General features: G+C 56.8%; 3 protein-coding genes and 1 long non-coding RNA gene across 6 annotated transcripts in view; 2 read left to right on the forward strand and 2 right to left on the reverse strand.

Moving 5' to 3' along the window:
- Nucleotides 1-3,794, reverse strand: part of LOC117003652 (nmrA-like family domain-containing protein 1) — a 9,623-nt gene extending 5,829 nt beyond the window's left edge. The window contains exon 1 of the mRNA XM_033073686.2: nucleotides 2,330-3,794. Within this exon, the coding sequence (XP_032929577.1) occupies nucleotides 2,330-2,340 (11 nt within the window). The 5' untranslated portion in view covers nucleotides 2,341-3,794. The remainder of the gene's footprint in view (nucleotides 1-2,329) is intronic.
- Nucleotides 1-7,749, forward strand: part of LOC117003650 (nmrA-like family domain-containing protein 1) — a 21,366-nt gene extending 13,617 nt beyond the window's left edge. Inside the window, exons 4-6 of one of the 2 annotated variants that reach the window (XM_033073681.2) lie at nucleotides 5,555-5,767; nucleotides 6,226-6,416; nucleotides 7,373-7,749. In XM_033073681.2, the coding sequence (XP_032929572.1) occupies nucleotides 5,555-5,767; nucleotides 6,226-6,416; nucleotides 7,373-7,546 (578 nt within the window). In that variant the 3' untranslated portion in view covers nucleotides 7,547-7,749. Of the gene's footprint in view, nucleotides 1-5,520; nucleotides 5,768-6,225; nucleotides 6,417-7,372 lie in introns of both variants that reach the window. The other variant, XM_033073682.2, reaches the window with a different exon arrangement.
- Nucleotides 4,089-19,820, forward strand: part of LOC117003651 (nmrA-like family domain-containing protein 1) — a 22,168-nt gene continuing 6,436 nt past the window's right edge. The window contains exon 1 of the mRNA XM_033073683.1: nucleotides 4,089-4,138. The gene's annotated coding sequence lies outside the window, so the exon portion shown is untranslated. The remainder of the gene's footprint in view (nucleotides 4,139-19,820) is intronic.
- LOC117003653 lies at nucleotides 12,302-17,433 on the reverse strand. 2 transcript variants are annotated; one of them, XR_004419526.1, is made up of 3 exons: nucleotides 17,176-17,433; nucleotides 13,090-14,613; nucleotides 12,302-12,391 (listed from the first exon to the last, which is right to left on the reverse strand). It is a non-coding gene; the product is annotated as an uncharacterized LOC117003653 (long non-coding RNA). The 2 variants fall into 2 exon arrangements; XR_004419525.2 differs by lacking the exon at nucleotides 17,176-17,433 and having other exon boundaries at nucleotides 13,090-16,117.

The following is a 19,820-nucleotide window of genomic DNA, read 5'->3' on the forward strand; positions in this document are numbered from 1 at the left end:
GCCAGCAGCCATTGGCCCCCAGGCCTGCCTGTACCTGGCGGGGCCGGGCTATGTCCGCCGCTGCTCCATGGAGCATCCCTGGGGCCCCGCTGCTCCAGGAGTTCCCTGGCACTCCAGGTGTCACGCGCCCCTCTGGCGCACTGGGAACCCCGCACTGCTGGCGCGCTCCGGGAGTCCCCTGGCGCTCCAGGTGACCCGATGCCGGCAGGCTTGCCCCGTGCCACCGCTGCCCCGATTCCGGCAGCTTTCCCCCTCCCTGCACGGCAGCTGCTCCGATTCCGGCGGCTTTCCCCCGCCCCATGTGGGGGGGCGCCCCAATGCCAGCAGGCCTGCCCCGTGCGGGGGATGCCCCAATGCGGGCGGGCTCGCACTTCCAGGGTGGCAAAAGTCGCAACTTTGTACATCAGATAAGGAGCACCGGACTATAAGGCGCACTTCCGGTTTCAGGGTAAAATTTTAGTCAAAAGGGTGCGCCTTATAGTCGTGAAATTACTGTAATTAGCTCTGAGAACTTCTCAAAGGCTCTCACTACTGGGACCAGTTTGGCCAGCTGGGGCAACCCCTCCACAAACTCAATATCAGCTACCCAGTGCTGAGTCTGGGGATTTCTCAAAGTCATCGCCGACTTGTGGGATGCCCCAGACACGTCCGTGACCACTGTGAGAGCAGTGACTGGCCTACGACTACTCTTCTCACAAGGAAAGAGGCCCAGCCAGGAAGAAAATCCTCTCCTCTAAGGATGTGTAGACAACACAGATGTGTTCTTGCAGCAGCTCCAATCCCATCATCCCTACATCCCACCTGAGTGTCCCTGCCCAAATCCCATCAGTGCTGGGAGCCACAAGCACTGTGCTGGAAGGTGCCCACCACGTGTACAGCCAATCCTCTCCCAAAGAGCTGCTGTGGTTTCCACTGTGTCCATCCTGCTCCAGGATTCAAACTCCTGACACCAACACCAGAGAACGTGGGCCTGGATGTAGCTGCTCCTGCTCTTCTCTGGCTCTAATTATGAACATGCAGTTTCACTCCTGGCAGTCCAACATGACCAGAGCAGCATTCAGGGAATCTGGGATGAAGGGACAGCCCTGAGGTGGCCACAGCATGAGGCTCTCTGGAAACAACAGGTATTTACAGCCTCCCAGATCTCCCTCCTGCCCCAGACAGACCCATCACCTGTGCCTTAGGGGTCTGCTGAGGACTGGGACCATGCCAGGCCAGGAGCTGTCCCAGCAGCACCAGGGCTGCATCAGCTGGCACCCAGCAGCTGGAAATCTGTGTTTGTGCCCCTGCAGGGGTTCAGCAACAGCGTGGTGGGGAGGGGGGGTTGGCACCTCCAGTGAGACTTCACAGCTCGTAGAGCCCTGGGGACCGACCTGTTCAGGGTGGGCTGAGGGTGCCAAGGTTGGACAGGAACCAAAGAGCTGGGCAAGAGCTCCTGGATGGCTGCAGACACCCACAGATGGAAAACATTCGAAAATTGAGCGATCTACTGTATTTAGATAAGGTTAAAAGCTTTTTATATCAGCTAAAAATGGCATCATTACACAGCACCTGCATGAGGTGGGACTTGCCCACTTCAGTCCAGCCCCTTGCCCCAAACAGGCAGGAAAACTCAGCCTGGCCATGTCCTGTCCTTGTGGGGTTTCTCCGTGCAGCCAATCCCCCAAAGCTCTGCGGTTTGGGGTGAGGGAGCCCCGGGATCCCAGCCCCGGCTCAGCCCCGGGCACGGGAGGGGAGCGGCACCGGCCCCGCACACCTCCCCACCTTGCCGCGGGCTGGGCTCCTTCGGGCTCCGTCACCCGCTCTCCTTCGGCCCTTTTTACTCATTTCTCCTGCCCGCAACTGATCCCACCTCAGAGAGCAGCGAGCTGCCTGGACATTCAAACATTTCCCAAGCCAACACCTCCAGCTGTTCCCCCTGGGCTGAGGCAATCCCGAAGCCAGGATGCAGGCTTTTATATTTACTTTTATTTTTTGGTATGGACTTCATGTCAGCAAAATTTATTGCCAACTGTATTTTATGTCAAATTTAATCTTTTCCAGGTTTGAGTTTTGGTTTGTTGTTTCCTTGAACCTCAACCCCAATAACAGGGACATGACACAGCAAAGATTAAATAGGAGGTGAGGGGCCATGAAGGGCCCTGGGCTGGATGCCAACAGTGCCAATCCCAAATGTCACCAGAAAAAAAAAAAAAAAAAAAGAAAAAAACGATCAGTGGGTGATGGCAAACAGCTAAAAATGGAGCTAAATTTGGAGAGGAGGTCTCTTGCAGGGAAATGCTGCACATCTCCTTGTCCCCGCATCCCTCCCCAGCCCCTCAAGCCCTACCTTGGCCTCATGCCGCCTTCCCCAGGTCGGAGTGGGAGCGGGGCTGTGGCGAGAGCATCCTCGTGGCCGCGGGAGGATTCAGCCCCTCCGTGTCGCTCAGCTCTTTATCCCCAGGGCTTTGCTTCCTCCTCCACGGATGCTCAAGTTCCAGGTAGAAGCCACCGCTGCCGCCGGTGTCCCCTGCAGGTGATGGGACCCGGGGCGGGGCGATGTTCGGAGCAGCACCTGCGGACGGTGGCTCCGGGTTCCCCCGCCGGTCCCAGCCCCGTGGCTTTTGTCTCTTTCCGTTCGCTGCTCGCCCCTTCCTGCCCCGTGTCTCGCTCATCTTCCTTCCTGTCAGCGCGGGGCTGCTGCTGTGCAAATCGGGCTGAGGGATGCACCAAACCCCAGCAGGTCTGACCCCCGGCAGCGACAGCCGGGGCTGGCCCGCTGGGATGCTCCGTGCGCCGACACTTCCCCGGCTGCGGATGCTTTCTCCCAAAAGCCACAAATGCGCCCCCAACAACATCCAGACTGCTGCGAATTCACTTGAAGCAAAGCCATGAGCTCACCCCGGCCTGCGAGAGCCCAGGGGTTTTGCTACACCAGCCCCTCACTGGTCAGGAGCGCTGGCAATATCCCATGGAAGAGGCTGGACTTGCAGCAGCTCTGCCCTGCTTTGGGCAGTGGAAAAAAGTAATTCCAGGAGTAAATCAAACTTGTGTTTTGAAAGAGTGGAATCTTTCCTCCAAAGCCATTCTCCTGGCCTTGTTAAATGCTTCCTGGAATTAGGATTTGTCTCCAAAGAGCTGGATCCCATCCCACCAAGGAGCCAGAGCTACCAGAGCAGCAGGACCGGCGGGATCTCCCCTCCCCAGCTCCCCATCTGGAGGGTGGTTCCAAGAGGAGCTGGCCTTGGTACATCCCAGCAGCTAAAATCCCTCACATCCAAAATGACTGTGCAGAAACCCCAGTCAGGACTGCACCTCCTGCTTTCACAATGCATCATTTATCTGAATTAGCACATCTGAAACATTTCTTTGCCACTGTGCATTGCACATCCCTCACACGTTTTCTGGGCTGTTTACTGGATTCATCCACAGATTTCTTCATGTATTTATTCACTAAACTCAACCTATGGAGTTCCTGGCAGGCTGGATTTGAGCGCAGCCCCTCTGGAGCTGGCAGGGGAGGTGACAAAAGGCCCGAGGTGACTCTGCTGACTCGTGAGGTTGCTTGGCAGGAGGGTGCTCGGGGACGGAGCCTCAGCTCAGACCTGCACAGAGTCACCTGCATGGGGACAATGGGGCTGGGGATAAGAACGGACCCAGTTCCAGAGGGAGCAACAGGACGAGCCTGGGGAACAGCCCGGGTTCCACACTAAGGAAAGACCTCGATAGTGTCGGAGGGTCGGGGGTCCCCGGGGAGGAAAGGACACAATCCCCGGCCTCTTCCTAGAGGGAAACGCGGTGGCTCTCGGGTTTTAAGCGGGTTTGCTGAGCAAGGAGCAGGCGGCTGGGCCAGGGGAGGGAATGGGATGGGATGGGATGGGATGGGATGGGATGGGATGGGATGGGATGGGATGGGATGGGATGGGATGGGATGGGATGGGATGGGATGGGATGGGATGGGATGGGATGGGATGGGATCCATGGGATGGGATCCATGGGATGGGAGCGGAGTCCCGCCCGGACGGGCGTGTCCGAGTGCAGCCGGGCGGAGCCGAACACAGTTGGGTCAGTCATAACAGACGGACGCACGCAGCTCCAGCCCAGCCGACTGGATCCGAACTGATCCGGGAGGAGCCGCGTGGACCCGAACCGAGCCGAGGTGAGGAGCCCTGTGAGGGATGGAGCGCCCGGTGCCCCGGGACCGGCGATGGCCCCGCTCCCTCCCTGTTCCCTCCGCGCTGCTTCCCCTCCTCCCTCCCCTCCTCCCGAGGGCTGAGCCGCGGCCGTGCGACCTCACTGCTTGTCGCCCTGTCAGAGCCCAGGGACCGCCCGCGCTGCTGCACGGCCGGGAAGAAGCTGATCGTGGTGTTCGGGGCCACCGGTGAGTGCTCGGGGAGAGGCCCGGGCTGTCCCGGCGGGGAGGGCGAGGGGCGGAGGCGCCGCTGATGCCCGAGCGCCCGGGACGGAGGGTGAGGAGTGCGGGCAGGCAACGGGGCTCGGTCCTTGTGGCTACGTCCCGCGGCCCCAGCGCATCCCGGAGTCCCGGGCCCCCCTGAGCGGCTGCTCCTGCAGGGGCCCAGGGGGGCAGCGTGGCCCGGGCGCTGCTGGACGATGGCACCTTCAAGGTGCGCGCCGTGACGCGGAGCCCCGGCAAGAAGGAGGCGGAGGAGCTGAGGCGGAGGGGAGCCGAGGTGGTGAAGGCAGATCAGGACGATGAGGCATCGCTGGAGCGCGCCTTGGCGGGGGCCTACGGAGCCTTTATTGTCACCGACTTCTGGGATCACCGCAGCAAGGAGAAGGAAATCGAGCAGGTACCTGTCCTGACAGTAACTGGGACCACATCTGGAATGATGTGGCAGGGTGGATCATGAGTAGCATCAAAGTGGGGACAGCTCTTGGAGCAGCCGTGGCTAGTCCAGAAGACCCCAAGAGGTCACAAACACCAGGTGCCAGTTCTTTTAAAGCCAGGACTTGTTCTCTGTTCCCTCACAGTTGCTTGACTCCAGGGCCTGATGCCTTCAGGGAGCTGATAAATTTGTGCTGGTAGAGCACTTCCCAGGAGCTGGAGTAGCAGGAGTGGGAACACTTGGCTCCTCAGAGCCTTCCCATGGCACAGCTGGGACTGTTGCTGCCTGCAGACCTGTAGCTCTCTGTGCTTGCACTGTTGGGGCCAAAATCCTGCAGTATCAGAGATCCCAAGGGTGGTGCTCATCCAAGGATAGATATTGCAAAGTAGCAGAATTGCCACTCCTGGATGGCAACAAAAAAAAGATACAATAATTTAGAGCGGGGCAGATTTGTTATGCTGGTGCTTGCAGGTTTGGTGGAGCAGTGAGCTCCAAAGCTGCAGGGTGTGTGCTCTTTCTGAAGTAGGACGGGGTTAGGAGAGGATTCAGGTCCACCTGGACAACTCACTGTGCTCAGCCCTGGTCTCAGCTGAGGGTTGCTGAGAGTTGAATCCTCCCCAGAGGGAAGGGGGGGTGTGGGGATCCTGGGGATGTCCCGTTCCCCTCTTCATGGCTGTTTTCTCACTGTGCCCAGGGACAGCGTCTGGCTGACCTGTCCAAGCGCCAGGGTCTGCACCACGTTGTGTTCAGTGGCCTGGAGAATGTGCACAAGCTGACAGGGGGCAAGCTAGAGGTGCTGCACTATGATAGCAAAGGCGTGGTGGAGGAATACTTCCAGAAAATTGGGGTTCCCACCACCATCATCCGGCTGCCATTCTACTTTGAGAACTTCCTCACTGCCCTCAAGCCACAGAAGAGACAGGGAGACGCCTTTGTCCTGGGTAAGCAGGAGCTCTGTGGGTCACTGTCCTGTGACTGTCCTCATCTGCTCCCACTGTGCTGGGCCTGAGGGGTGGAGAGACTGCCAGGGCTCTGGGCTGGCAGGGTGAAGAGGCCTCCTTCAGTTTGACCACAGCCAGCTGCATTATTGGTTTTGGTGGCCTGCAGGAAATCTCCAAGATCCTGGGCCTGTCTGTGGTGCTCAGGGCTGTTCTGCAGATCCCAGAGCAGCTCTGGACACCCCAAGTGCCTGAGTTTGGCATGGTGGAGGTGGTGGGGCTGCTCACGGTGCTGCTCTGGTGTCGAGGTCTCTTGGCTCAGCCCTGCTCTGGTGCCTTGCCAGGCTGATGGGTGCTCTCATCCCTCCCTCACCTCATGGCCAGAGACTGGGAGCTGAAAACTGCGCTGTAGCTCCTCAGAGCTGGGCTGCACTCCAGCTGGGATCAATCTCTCCATACAGAGCTGCCCATGGGGGACGCCCCAATGGATGCAATGGCTGTGGAGGACCTCGGGCCCATTGTGCTTTCCCTGCTGAAGTCCCCAGGGGAGTACATTGGCCAAGTGATCGGACTCAGCACAGGCAAGCTCACCGAGGCAGAGTACGCTGCCGTCCTCTCCCAGCAGACGGGCAAGAATGTGACAGCCAGCAAGGTAGGAAGTGTCCCTTGGTGCAGGTGATGTCCCTGAGGGACTCAGAGCTCGTTCTGCTACAACCCAGCACTGGTGTCCAGGGTTAGTCCTGCTGCCCCTGGCTGTGGCTGGAGCACAGCTTGGCACTGACACTGCCCTGTGGGTGTTGTCACTGCTCTCACGTTTGTGGAGCTCACAGATGTGCCCCAGGCAGGTCTGTGCCTGGCTCTGAGGGATAACTGAGCTGGGAGGTCTCCAGAGGAGCCAGGGATGGGCACCTATACAACAGGGCTGGGTACCTACACAACAGGGCTGGGTGCTGGGTGCCTTTCCCTTCAGCAGGGCTTGCCCCGGGGCTTTGCTGTGTCACTGTTACAACATTTCCTGGCCTGTGTGCTGTGTCACTGTTAATAACATCCCTGACCACTCCCTGAACTTTCGTGACTTATTTTTAATCTTTGTTTGCATTTCAGTTGTGCCTCAGGCAGCCGATAGAGTGGATGAGGGGGGTGGTGGTTCCCTGCCCTAAAAACAAAGTGCATTTCCTTAAAAACCAAGCCCCTCTGATGCTGTCTACAGGTTCTGCTCTCCCAAAAGCGTGTTGAACCAAACCCTTTGATGAAGGCAGGGAAGGATGTTTTGGGGTGCCAGGTGTCAACCTGAATAGCTCCTGGACCATCCAGTCTCTAGAATCCCTCAGCCATAGCTCTGGTGTGAGGGAGGGCTCCATCCTAGCTGCTCCAGACCCTAGCCAGCTGTGCCAGCCCTGGGTGCTGGCCCTAGGCTGCCTGGGCTGTTCCTGCCAGGCAGGGCTGCATCCTTTACCCAAGCCCAGCAGAAGTGCCTTGCAGAGCCCTGCGCACCAGGGCAATGCTGTGACAGGCGGCTCTAACAGAGCCCTCACCACATCCCCCTGCGGGCTGAGGGGAAGCCCCAGCAGCCTCTGAAAGAGGTTTTTTCCCCAAATCTCTTGGCAGATCACCCCTGAGGAGTGGGAGAAGCGGGACTTCCCTGGAGGCAAGCAGACTGCTAACATGTTCCGTTTCTACGCCTTGATGCCAGACCGCAACAACGTGGCCCTGACCATGAAGCTCAACCCCAAGGCCCGCACCTTCCAGCAGTGGGCAGGGGACAACAAGAATTTCCTCTGAGCCTCCCCTCCCTCCTCTTCCTCCCTGGTTGCTAGCAGCAGGTAGGGGCACCTGGCTGAGGAGGTGAGGTGCCCTGAGCCATGCTGCCTTCCCAGTAGTGCCCCAGGGAGAGGCTGACCCTGCCCCAGCTGGAGAGAGCTTGGCCCATGTGCTGGTCCCTGTGTGTGCTCCTGCAGCTGGTTGGGGTATTTAGGCAGCTAGAACAAGAGCAAGAGCTGGACAGCACTGGCAGAGAGCTGGCAGAAGCACTGCCTTTGCACTCTGTCCTCAGGGAGGTGTTGCTTTAATCACTGTGGGTGTTTTAGGGTGGTGGGGGCTTGTTTTCCCAGGATCACCTCCTTTCCCAGGCAGTTCTGAGCATAGGGCACCATGTGGTGGGCTGAAGATGTGTACCCCAGGTATCCATAGCCAGGGCTGCTGCAGGCTCCTAAGCAAACATAAGACAGGGATTTCTCCATGGATGTGGTTTGGGCACTGCAGCTGAGCCACTGGAGAGATGGAGGCTTAGTGAGCACCCAGCAAGCAGAGACTGCAGTGATTCCTGTGAGTGTAACACAAGAGCTGAGCCTGATTCCTGATCATACAGCTCTGCCCCTGGTCCTTGGGCTCCTGAGGCGAATTTCAGTCATTGTCCCAATGAGCTGAGATAAAACTCGACTTCTTCTAGACTGTCCAAGCTTCAGGGGAAAATTCTCTTGTGCCTCAAGTACTGCAGCTTTGTGGTTAAAGCCAATACCTGCACGGTATCACAAACACAGCAGGCTGCAATAACCATGGAATACTCACTGCAAGAGCTCAGCTGCATCTGGAAGGAGTGATCCACGTCACTTGCACTCTCACACAAGTAAAACAATGATGCTTCGACCAATCCTTTACTCTATGGGTGTTGCACTAAAGTAATAAAAGATTTTTTCCCCAACTGGCAGAGGGCTCAGTGATCGACTTGTACCAGTCCAGAAGCGACAGCAGTTGTGTGGTAACTTTAGTTATTTGGGGGATAAACTTGAGGCAAAGTGCAGATTCCATCACTGCTCTGTGCAGGCAATCAGCAGGATAAAGCCCAGGGCTGTGAGGGAGCCAGGCCAGCTGGGCTCAGACAACACCCAGCCCCAGGGAGATTCCACTTGGAGCTGTGCAGGGCAGCAGGGCTGTCGTTAAGATAAGGTTGGATGTCCCTGACTCACCAAATCTCCTGGAGACTTCACCTGGCATCGCAAAGGGCACCTGAGTGAGCAGTTGGTGGCCTTGGCCTCCATTCAGCAAATTGCTGCTCTCTGCTGGAATATTTATTTCACATTTCCTCTGGCATGGATTCGAAATAATACTTCAACTTTTACCAATTACAGTAATTTCACGACTATAAGGCGCACTCCCCAGGAGTCGGCAAATTTCGCAACTTTGTAGATCATCTAAGGCGCACCGGACTATAAGGCGCACTTTGTTTTTGCAGCGAGGCTCCGCCCCCAGCTCCCCCTGCGCAGTTGCTGGCTGAGGCCCCACCTCAACCCAGCCGCCATTGGCCCCCGGGCCCGCCTGTACCCGGCGGGGCCAGGCTATGCCCGCCACCACTCCGTGCAGCGTCCCCGGGGCCCCGCTGCTCCAGGAGTTCCCTGGCACTCCGGGTGTCACGCGCCTCCCCGGTGCACCAAGAACCCCACGCTGCCCGTGTGCTCCAGGAGTCCCCTGGCGCTCCGGGTGACCCGATGCCGGCAGGCTCACCCCGCGCCGCTGCTGCCCTGATGCCAGCGGGCTTGCCCCGTGCCGCCACTGCCCCGATTATGGCGGCTTTCCCTCCCCACGTGGCAGCCACCCTGATCCCGGTGGCTTTCCCCCTTCCCGCGTGGGGGCCGCCCCGATGCTGGCAAGCCCGCCCCGCGGGGCCACTTCCCCAGTGCAGGTGGCTTTGCCCCCCCGCCCGGGCTGCGCCGCCACGCTTTCCCCCACCCTGCGCGGCCGCTGCCCCGATGCTGCCGGGCTCACCCCGGCCCTGCGCTGGCCTGATGCCGCCGCCAGGCGGGCTCTGCTCGGCTGGGGGCTGTTGTGGGCTCGCACTTCCGGGGTGGCAAATGTCGCAACTTTGTACATCAGATAAGGCGCACTGGACTATAGGGCGCACTTCCGGGTTCGAGGGAAAATTTTAGTCAAAAGTGTGCGTCTTATAGTCCTGAAATTACTGTAATTAGTAACGGAATCCCACGATCGTGGAGTTTACTGGCATGTGCTCAAATTGGAAACATTTTAACAGATTGGTGTAGCCTTTAAACACAGCCCCAACTGCCCTCCCCGTGCGCGGGCCCCGGCACTCCTGCCTGCCCCCAGCTGGCAAGGCGGGGCTCGGGGCCACCCGCGGCTAGAGGCCGCCCAGCACTGCCCGCTCCCTCTCTCCCTGTCCGGTTCCTGCTAGCCGGGGGCTGGCCGCTCCCGCCCCCTCTTGTGGCTTGGCGCTCCCGTGGCGCCGCCCCATCTCACGGCTCGGCTCACGGCTCGGCTCGCACTTTTTTTTGCAGTGAGGAGCTGCGCCGCCTGCAACAAAGTAACGAATTACTGGCAGGTACTCAGTTTGCAAACATTTTTCACAGATTGGTGTAGCCTTCAAACGCAGCCCCGGGTGCCCGCCCCGTGCCGCGGGCCCCGGCACTCCCACCCGCCCCCAGCACCGGCTGGCGCAGCTCGCAGCTCCTGGCTACCACCGCACAGCTGCGGGTCCCGGCTTCCCCTGACCAGCAGCCGCAGTTGCCGCGGGCCCAAGCACTCCCGCCCGGCACCGGCTGGCGCAGCTCGGCTTGTGGCTTGGCCACCACAGCCGTTGGCGGCTCCTTCCCCCCACGCCCGGGCTGTGGCCGCCGGCGGCTCCTCGTTTCCCTTGTGCCTGGTGGCTCCTTGTTCCCCCCGGGCCCGGGCTTCCGGGGGTAGCCACTCCCGGGATGGATGCTGAGGATCCGCTGTGCTGGAGGCTGGAGAGGAAAAAAGAGACTCCGAGCCTTCCCAGGAGCAGTGCCAGGTGAATCTCTCAAAAGCGGGTTACTCCCAGTGCTGCTGTCCTCCCCCACCCGCCCAACTGCTTCTTTCCCCTCACACACAGGCAGGTCGGAGGGACCGGGCTAGGACCGGGCACACGCCCGGTGTGCCCACGCCTCCCCTCTCCGAGCCCTCGGTACCCCTTCAGGCCAGCCCCGGGCGACATGCCGCGGCCCTGCCCTCCAGGGACAGGCAGCTCGCACCCCGCAGGAGCTCATGGACACGCAGGTTCCTCCCATGGTGGGAGAGGCACCTGGAAAGACACTTTCCCCTCTCAGGAACGAGGTCCGCCCGCCCCGGGTCGTGCCACTTCCCCCGGTTCCTGCAAGGGTGGAGGCTTCTCCGCACGGTCCCCAGGGCCTGTGACCTCACTGCCCTCGGGAATTCCCCCGGACACGCATGGAGCTGATGGGGGATGTCAGCCAGCACGTACTTACTGGCCACCTGGATCTCTCTAACAGTCCTGCAAATCTCTCCTAAAGTGGGGAGACGTTAGGGTGAGATTTAGTGGTGCTTGCACTAGAAGGGTGGGAGTGATGTGTAGGGGAGATATATTCTCCCACAGTCACCTCTCCCCGTCCATCCCCAGCTGTCCTGTGTCTCCCCTCGCCCCTGCGCGTCTGGTCTGGCTGAGTTCAGCAGAGCGGGCTGTGGGCAGCGCCTCGGCGGAGGTTGTGTGAATGGAGGATCGGCCTGGCTGACTCCTCCTCCCCTCTAAGCGCCTCTAGTTGAGCTTTGCAAAGTTGAGGTCGAGCAGGCATCCGAGATGAGGCGTGTACATTGGCTGTGACCCCCGCCCCCAGCTTGGACAGGCGGACATTTGTACAGACAGACACACGCACCTGCACAGACACACAGACACACACACCGCGTCTGCCCTGAGCTGCGAGCGGGTGCGAGCCCGGAGGCGATCCTGGAGAGCAACCTTTCCCTGCCGCTGCTGCCGGCTCCCGCAGGGCTGGACACAGGGAGCTGCGTTGTGGAGCAAACTTCTCCCAAAGGCTGAGCTTGCCGGCCTGGTGCCTGCAGCCGGAGCTGGCCTCCAGCTTGGTGGGCAGGAGCCAGGTGTCTTGGAACAAGTGCAGCCCAGGGGCAGACTGGCTGGCTGCAGCCCCGTTGGCCCCACCTGCCTGTGCCAGCCATGGTCCCGATTGCTCTGCCTACCCGTACAAGCCGCAGCCAGCCAGCCCCACGTGCCCCTATCGACTGTGGCCCCACTGCCCCCAGCACCACGGCCCCACCTGCCCCTCTCAGCTATGGCCCCGCCAGGCCCGGCACCACGGCCCCACGTGGCCGCCCTCAGCTCGGGGCCGCCCTTGGCTCAGGGGTGGTGCAGGGCGGGGCCACCCGCTCCTTCCTTCCCTGCACGGCTCCTGCTGGCTGGGGGCTGTCCGGTCCTGTCCCCCCTCGAGGCTCGGCTCATGGCTTGCACTTCCAGGTTGGCAAATTTCACAACTTTGTATATTATATAAGGCGCACCGCACTATAAGGCGCACTTCCGAGTTCGGGCCAAAATTTTAGTCAAAAGGGTGCGCCTTATAGTCGTGAAATTACTGTAAGCTTCCAGCAACTCTAGGGTTGTGGAGCAGCCTCCAGAGAGCCACAGCTCTGCAAAGTTGGCGTTTTCCTTCTCTGCCAGCTCCTAGGACAGTGGGTGGGGTTTGTGTTGGTGCCTCGGTGGTCCATGGCCTCTCCAGCTGGGATTCTTGCTGTGCTGCTGAATGACATCCTGTGTTCTCTAGAGCCTGGCTGCCAGAAAGATTCACCCCCAACTGCATGGATGACCTGCTGCTGCTGCTGGCTCCTAGTTCCCAGTAGAACGCTTTCCTGCAGTTGAAGTGAGAGGAAGGTTACAATGTCCTGGCAGCATCAGCACACAGCCACTGTGGGAGCACCTCCCCTCCTGACCTGCTGTCGCACTCAGCCCTACCACACAGCCAGCTTTAAAGCCTACAAAGATGCAAAGCTGAGCCCCTGGAATCCAAGACTCTGTGCCTGCTGTAGGTGATTCCAAGTCTCAGTGCTCCCTCACAACAGGTCAGCACCAACTGAAGCACCTGAGTTACACTGCAGTGATGCACGGTGGCGTTTGCTGTGCTCTGTGACAAAGGCTGGCTCCTCCCTGGTGCTGTAAGGCCATGGCAGGGGTGAATCCAGCCTGAGTGTGCCTGCAGCAGTGGCTCTGCAGCCCAGGATTTGTGTGGCAGAACCCGGTCCCAGCGGGACCAGCTCATGGGAACACGCTCAGTGCCTGGAACTGGGCACAGCTGCAGCAGCAGAGCTGCAGGGGAGGCCAGCCACCTCCCCAAGGAGCAGCCAGCATCTGTGCTGCTCTTTGCTGCAGCAACAATGCACTTTAGTCCTGGCTGGTCGCTCCAGGTCCCAGGGAACAACTAGGGCTGTCACACCCATGGCTGGAAGGCCTGAGGCTGAGTGAGAAGCAGCGCTGTGCTGTTGTGCTTCCACCTCCCAAGAAGTGCTCAGTGTGGGGGAAAGAGGACAGTGAAACACAAGAGGCCTCCTACCTCGGATGGGGTGTCAGGAGGTAAACATTTTCTTAAGTTTGGAAAGGAATCCCTCCTTGTTCTCCTGAGCCTCAGGCCTATCCCCACCTGCGTCAGCGCTAGCCGTGGCCCTGCCACCTGGACACAAACAGCAAAGGGCTGCAGTCAGAGACATCTCCCACCAGGACCAGAGGGGGGCTTTAGACAGGGAATGGCCAAGAGGAAGCAGCTGCTTGTGCTGCTCCCTCACCTGCAGTGAGCTGCACCCGGCAGCGAGCCACAGGACTGAACCCCTTGCAGTGAAAGCACTGGAGAGCCTGGACCCCAGAAGTGGAAAAGCCACCCAGGAGCCCAGGGGCTGAGCTGTTCCCTTCCCCTCTCCCCAGCCCACCAACTGATAAGGGAATTCTCATGCTGCACTACTGAGTCAGGGACTCCACAGGCTTTGGAAATAAGTGCTTGGAACTGAGAGTCTGCCACTAAAACCAAGTGGTGAACTGGATCACAGCCAGCCAGGATTTTATAGGGCTAAAAAATCTATACTGCTGGTGCCTGAAACAAGTTCTTCCTGTTTCATGGTTGTGTCCTTGCAAAGCAGTGCAAAACCACACCAGCAGCCTGATTTGTGCCATTGCAAGCAATGCTTAGACTGTATCAAGCTGGAAATTAACTTGTGTAGAATGAAAAAGACTACAAGTATTTCAGACCAACTGTCCAGGTAAGTGTCACTGTAGTGCTAGAAATGGCAAAAGGATTTAGCAACACTGACCTCTGAAGACAGAAGTACTTTATTACAAATCAGACACACTTTTATAGACTGGATCTTAGTACAAGGATAGAAACAAACTCATTGGTCCAATGATGGCATCACTTCTTGAAAACATGCCTTTACCAAACATCACGTCTCTCATGCACTGTTCTGTGCACAACCCCAGGTGTTAATCTCTGCTATTAATTCCTTCACTTCTGTTTTCCTTTGTGTAGCTTGGGAAAATCTGATCTGCATTATTCCTTGACTCTTCACCAGTATCTACAAGTCCTCCTCCTTTATTTAAAAAAAAGAAAAGGAAAATATGTTCTTGTGGTTCTTGTGGGGCTCTGTGCAAGGGAGAGCAATTCAGGAGACCTGAGGATACCTCGAGTTCCCAGAGAATTTTCAAACCTGTTGCTGTTCCCTGCAAAAGATCATGAGAACATGCCACTGTTCACCAAAACTAAAACCTATTATTGTTAACAATTTCCCATTGGCTTCAAAACAGTTCTGACATGAACAGATGAATGTTCATCCTCTGCTTGTAGAGGGATCATCTGGTTGATGATCGGTATGTTGGTCAGCATTTGAAGGCTGTGCATTGGCCACATTCTGTTTCTGATGTCGCAGGTCAGGGTGGACACATCTTGCAGGTGGGCAGCACACCCAGTATCCGTTGAAACGCAAGCGTACCCGCGACCCCAGACGATAAGTTCACGCATGCCCTCCCACTCGTTTGTGGTTAGGTCACGTATAAAGACCGTCGCTCGAGGCAGGTGCATCTCATCTGAAGCCTATAATGAAGTGATGTACAATGACAGAATTATTTGAATCTTGTGGCACATTAAGATGATTGATGGTGTACAAAGCTTTTTCCAATCGGCTGTGTGGTGTTTCCCCAGCCATTCCCCTTTTCTGTTTGTCCAAAACACGCTTTAGAGTACCATGAGTGCGTTCAACAATGGCTTGAGAAGGTTGGAGAATGTGGAGTGTCAAACTTGTGTGAGACTCCCCACAGCTGCAAAAACTGCCTTGTCTTCTGTGAGACATGAGCAGGGCCATTGTCAGTCTTCACAGCAGAAGAGATGCCCAGAATCACAAAAGTCATCATCCAATGGGCAATCACATCATGACCCTTTTCCCCAGTATGAGTAGATGCCCACATGGCAGAGGGAAAGGTGTCAATAGACACATGCATGTACCTAAACCAGCCAAATTGAGCTATGTGAGTGACAGCTGTTGGCCAAAGCTGCAGGGCCTTTAGACCCCTGGGGTTCACCCCTGCTGGCAAAGGCACAGCAAACCCACGACAGTCATCACAAGAAGCAACAATGTCACGAGCCTTCATTGCCATTCAATGAAACTGTTTCTGCAGAGTATGTGCATTCTGATGGAAAAATCCATGCGATGCCCTGGTTTGTGCAATCTTGTAAGGCTGAGGTGCCACCCATAACATAACTGGAACCAGTGACCAAATTCAAAGGTACCTGAGAAAACCTTTCGATGCTGTTGTGAGAGCTTTCAACTCAATTATTTGAACAGAACCTGTTTCATGGCCTTCCAACATTTGCCATCCAGGCTCATCCTCCCAGGTAACAATGGCTTTCTCTGTCTTGCCTGACCCATCAGTGAAGACAGTAGGGCCTTGCACTGGCCCCCGACTATTTTTGGGTCTCAATGACAGTCTGATTGTTTTTGCCATTTGCAATAGCTTATGGCTGGGCAGATGATAACCAATCTGATGATAATCAGATGATAACCTGTCCTGTAAAATCTTGCCGCGCACTCTGCAAGGGAACATTATTAACAAAGCTCCCCTCAAAGAATTCCTGCTCTACAGGATGAATATTTTTCATGGGATCTGCTGCCATCAATTGCGAGCATTGTTGACGACATTTGATTATCAGTTGGGCAAACAATTCAAACACTGTAGTTGCTGTCTTTTTTAGCTGATGCAGCAAAAATACATGTTCTAGAATGTGCAAGGGATCAGACCATTTGTCATTCAATTAGGCAATGATGTCTGTAGGATGCAAATCTGCAACAGTGATAAACACAGTAATATCAATGGAAGGATGTACTCAGTGTAGCGTAGATTCTTGTTTCACTTGTCCAATCAAGCTTTTCATGTCTCGAAGGGCTGCATGGATGTTGGGAGCTTTTGAGGTCAGGTTCATGCAACAGGAACATACTTGAGGCAACCAAAACTGGGAAGGTGTGTTACGTCTGTCTGCCACACTTGGCAGCTCCCAAGGCCTCGGGGGTTAACCCCAACACCCAGCAATGGCATGGCCTGGAGCTGGCAGCTGGGACAGGTGGCCACAATGGCTCGAGCCTGACTCTGTATTAGCTGGAACTGACGGATCAGACCTGGCACATTCTGATGGTGTTGCTGGTGGCTCAGCTCTGCTTGTTGGAAGATGTCAGGGAGGCGTGTTTTACGGCTGGGGCAGCAAGGGAGTCTGCCTGATGATTCCCTTCTGCGATTTCGCCTGGCAAATCGGTGTGTGACCGCACATGCATCACATAGAACACATGCTCTCGATGTGAAACTAAATAAATTAGTTTTGAGAACAACCTGAAGAGATGCTCATTCTTGATGTCTTTGAGAACTGCCTGCTCTGCCCTGGACACTACCCCCGCTTCATAGGCTGAATTGGTTACCAAATTAATTAGTTCTGAGAACTTCTCAAAGGTTCTCACCACTGGGGCCAGTTTGGCTACCTGGGGTGACCCCTCCATAAACTGGAGCAGGTGCTCAAACATCTCTTTAGTCAGCCTCTCGGGAGAGTTCCTTCCCTCCTCAGAAAGTTTGACTGGGAGGTGAATACACACAACGTCACAACCAGCCACCTCACACAGTCTTATCCCGGCTTTTCAGATCAGCTGAACCATCAGCTCTTGTGGCTTGGTGATGGTCTTGGACCGTTGGCGGGAGAAGAATACCCACTCTATGATTAAGAGTGGATCTTTCTGCCCTTTGATCCATTGCAAAATCAAACCATGCAAGTGTGACAGCTTTCCCAGGACAATAGGCAGCTCGGGCTGATAGCAATGAGCCTGCCTCTCAGCCAAAGCCTTCTGTGCTTTTTCAATTGCAACCTTTGCCTCTGGGGTCAGTTCCCTGGGAGAAACCAGCTCTCTTTCCCCCTTCAATAAATTGAGGAGGGGGTCTAGGTCCTCATTGGTGAGGCCAAGCCAGGGAATGGGAATGGGAATGGGAATGGGAATGGGAATGGGAATGGGAATGGGAATGGGAATGGGAATGGGAATGGGAATGGGAATGGCCTGGGTGAGGATTTGCCCAAACAGAAGGGTGGCTGAATGCAGCGCACCAGGAGAATAAACTGAATTACCTTAATGGTCGTGGGAGCCACTTCAGTCTCCAGGGGTGTGTGTGCAGTGTCCTCAGTAACACAATACTCACTGTCCAATTCCATGTGGTTTATTGCCACGTCCTGTGAGGCGTCCAGCAGGTCCACTTCAATGATTGTCCAATAAGCAGACCTGAAATGAAAGGCTTTGGTAGTCAGGAGCAAGAAATGCTCGTGAGGTTGCCAAACTTTGTTAATCAAACATTAGTAATTTTTATTTTCCAGCTGTCCCACACCCTGCTTCCCTTCCTCCACCTTTTTGTTAAGAGAGGCTTTCACCACTGCGGAGCCTGCTGTGTTTATATCATGGCATGCATTTATGTGAGAAGTGGGTGAGCGCTCTGGTCTCAGATTTTTCGTTTGTTGGTTATTCCTTCTTTCCAGGTTTTCTTCTGCTGCTGCTGGCTCTGAGGACAGTCTCAGGAGCTCCAGCCTGTGCAGGTGGCCGATGATGTCCTCCAGGAACTGTGGGTAGATGGACCTCATGAACTACCTGCGGCACCGCTGGATTCAGCCAGGATGTCCCTGTCCTTGTGGGGTTTCTCCGTGCAGCCAATCCCCCAAAGCTCTGCGGTTTGGGGTTAGGGAGCCCCGGGATCCCAGCCCCGGCTCAGCCCCGGGCACGGGAGGGGAGCGGCACCGGCCCCGCACACCTCCCCACCTTGCCGCGGGCTGGGCTCCTCCGGGCTCCTTCACCCGCTCTCCTTCGGCCCTTTTTACTCATTTCTCCTGCCCGCAACTGATCCCACCTCGGAGAGCAGCGAGCTGCCTGGACATTCAAACATTTCCCAAGCCAACACCTCCAGCTGTTCCCCCTGGGCTGAGGCAATCCCGAAGCCAGGATGCAGGCTGCCACCTTTTGGCAGAATGGAAGAGATTTCACACCGCTACTTTCTGCTAATTAAACGGGCAATTAAATACCTTCTGCGTTATTTCTCAATTATGACGCTTTCAGGCTGGCAAGTAACTCGGTTATCTAAGTTTACATATGACATATTTTTTTGGTCTGGATTTAATTCCAGCAAAATTGATTGCCAACTGTATTTTATGCCAAATTTAATCTCTTCCAGGTTTGGGTTTTGGTTTAATGTTTCCTTGAACCCCAACCCCAAAAACACGGCACAGACACAGCAGAGATTGAATAGGAGGTGAGGGGCCATGAAGGGCCCCTGGGCTGGATGCCAGCAGTGCCAATCCCAAATGTCACCAGAAAAAAAAAGGAAAAATCGATCAGTGGGTGATTGCAAACAGCTGGAAATTGAGCTAATTTTGGAGAGGAGGTCGCTTGCAGGGCACTGCTGCACCTCACAAGCTGCAGAATGAAGGCTGATGCATTTCCTGAGCTGGCTGTGCCCCAAGGATGCTTTACCACAGACATGCAAACAGCTGATTGAAAAGCAGATCCTCCCAGCAAACAGCTTCTGCCCTTGCCACCCAGGGCATCTCAGGGTTCCAGCAGGAAAACAGGGCAGGAGCTGCTGCAGCCCACAGCCCCAGGGCTGCAGGATGCTGACAGATGTGGAACCCACCCCAGCCACCTCTGGGTTTGGGCAGAACAGCCTTGCAGAGCATTCCAAAGAGCAGCTGCAAGATCTCCAGAAAGAAATGTTTGTGCAACAGGAACATCCCGAGTGGGAGGTGTCCCCTGGCTCCCAGCCACGCCTGCCTGGCTTTGGATAACTCTGGATGCCCCTGCCGTGTTCTGGCCAAACCCTGAGTGACAGTGACATGCCAGGGGGTGACAGCAGCCAGCCTGTGCTCCAGCAGGGCCTGTCCCCAGCAGCCCCATATTTATGGGCTACACAGTGCCCAAAAGTGCCTAAATAACAGCAGCATTCAGGCTGATGCCCCGGGGCAGCCCAGGGTGCCCGGGTCTGTGCCCACCTGGGTGCAGGGCTGAGCTCCAGCCCCTGGCCTGCCCCTGTGACACCCCAGGGCCCTGCCCCGCTCTTTGGTGCAATTTGGCACCGTGCCACAGGTGACTGTGTCACTAATCTCCTTTTCTATTGGTGGTACATCTTGGAGTTTATTTTGGAAGTTAATTAGTTCAGCAAATGACATTAAGGGGGGAAAGCTGCTGCAGAAAGCTTTGGGCATGCAGGACAGCCTGGCTGTGGCTGCCCTCATGCCCTGGCAGCAGAGCAGGCAAGGGGACAGACTGTGACATGTGCCAGGCTCCCCGTGGGGTCCCATGCTCGTCTCCATCACTCTGGGCTCCACCCACTGCTGCCAGCCTGGTGGCCGTGCCGTGCCGTGCCGTGCCGTGCCGTGCCGTGCCGTGCCGTGCCGTGCCAGGGATCTCTGCCCACAGCTCCCGGCCCTGCCGCTCTGGCCCAGCGACTCCACTTCACGTGGCCACCGCAGCACGAGCTCCGCAGCAGCCAAGTGACACCGCCCCTTGTCCCCACACCCGTCCCCAGCCCCTCAAGCCCTACCTTGGCCTCATGCCGCCTTCCCCAGGTCGGAGTGGGAGCGGGGCTGTGGCGAGAGCATCCTCGTGGCCACGATGCAGCCCCTCCGTGTCGCTCAGCTCTTTATCCCCAGGGCTTTGCTTCCTCCTCCACGGATGCTCAAGTTCCAGCAGGTGTTGCTCGCCCCTTCCTGCCCCGTGTCTCGCTCATCTTCCT

The sequence above is a fragment of the Catharus ustulatus genome, chromosome 16, assembly GCF_009819885.2.
Source record: "Catharus ustulatus isolate bCatUst1 chromosome 16, bCatUst1.pri.v2, whole genome shotgun sequence".
Lineage (NCBI taxonomy): Eukaryota > Metazoa > Chordata > Aves > Passeriformes > Turdidae > Catharus > Catharus ustulatus.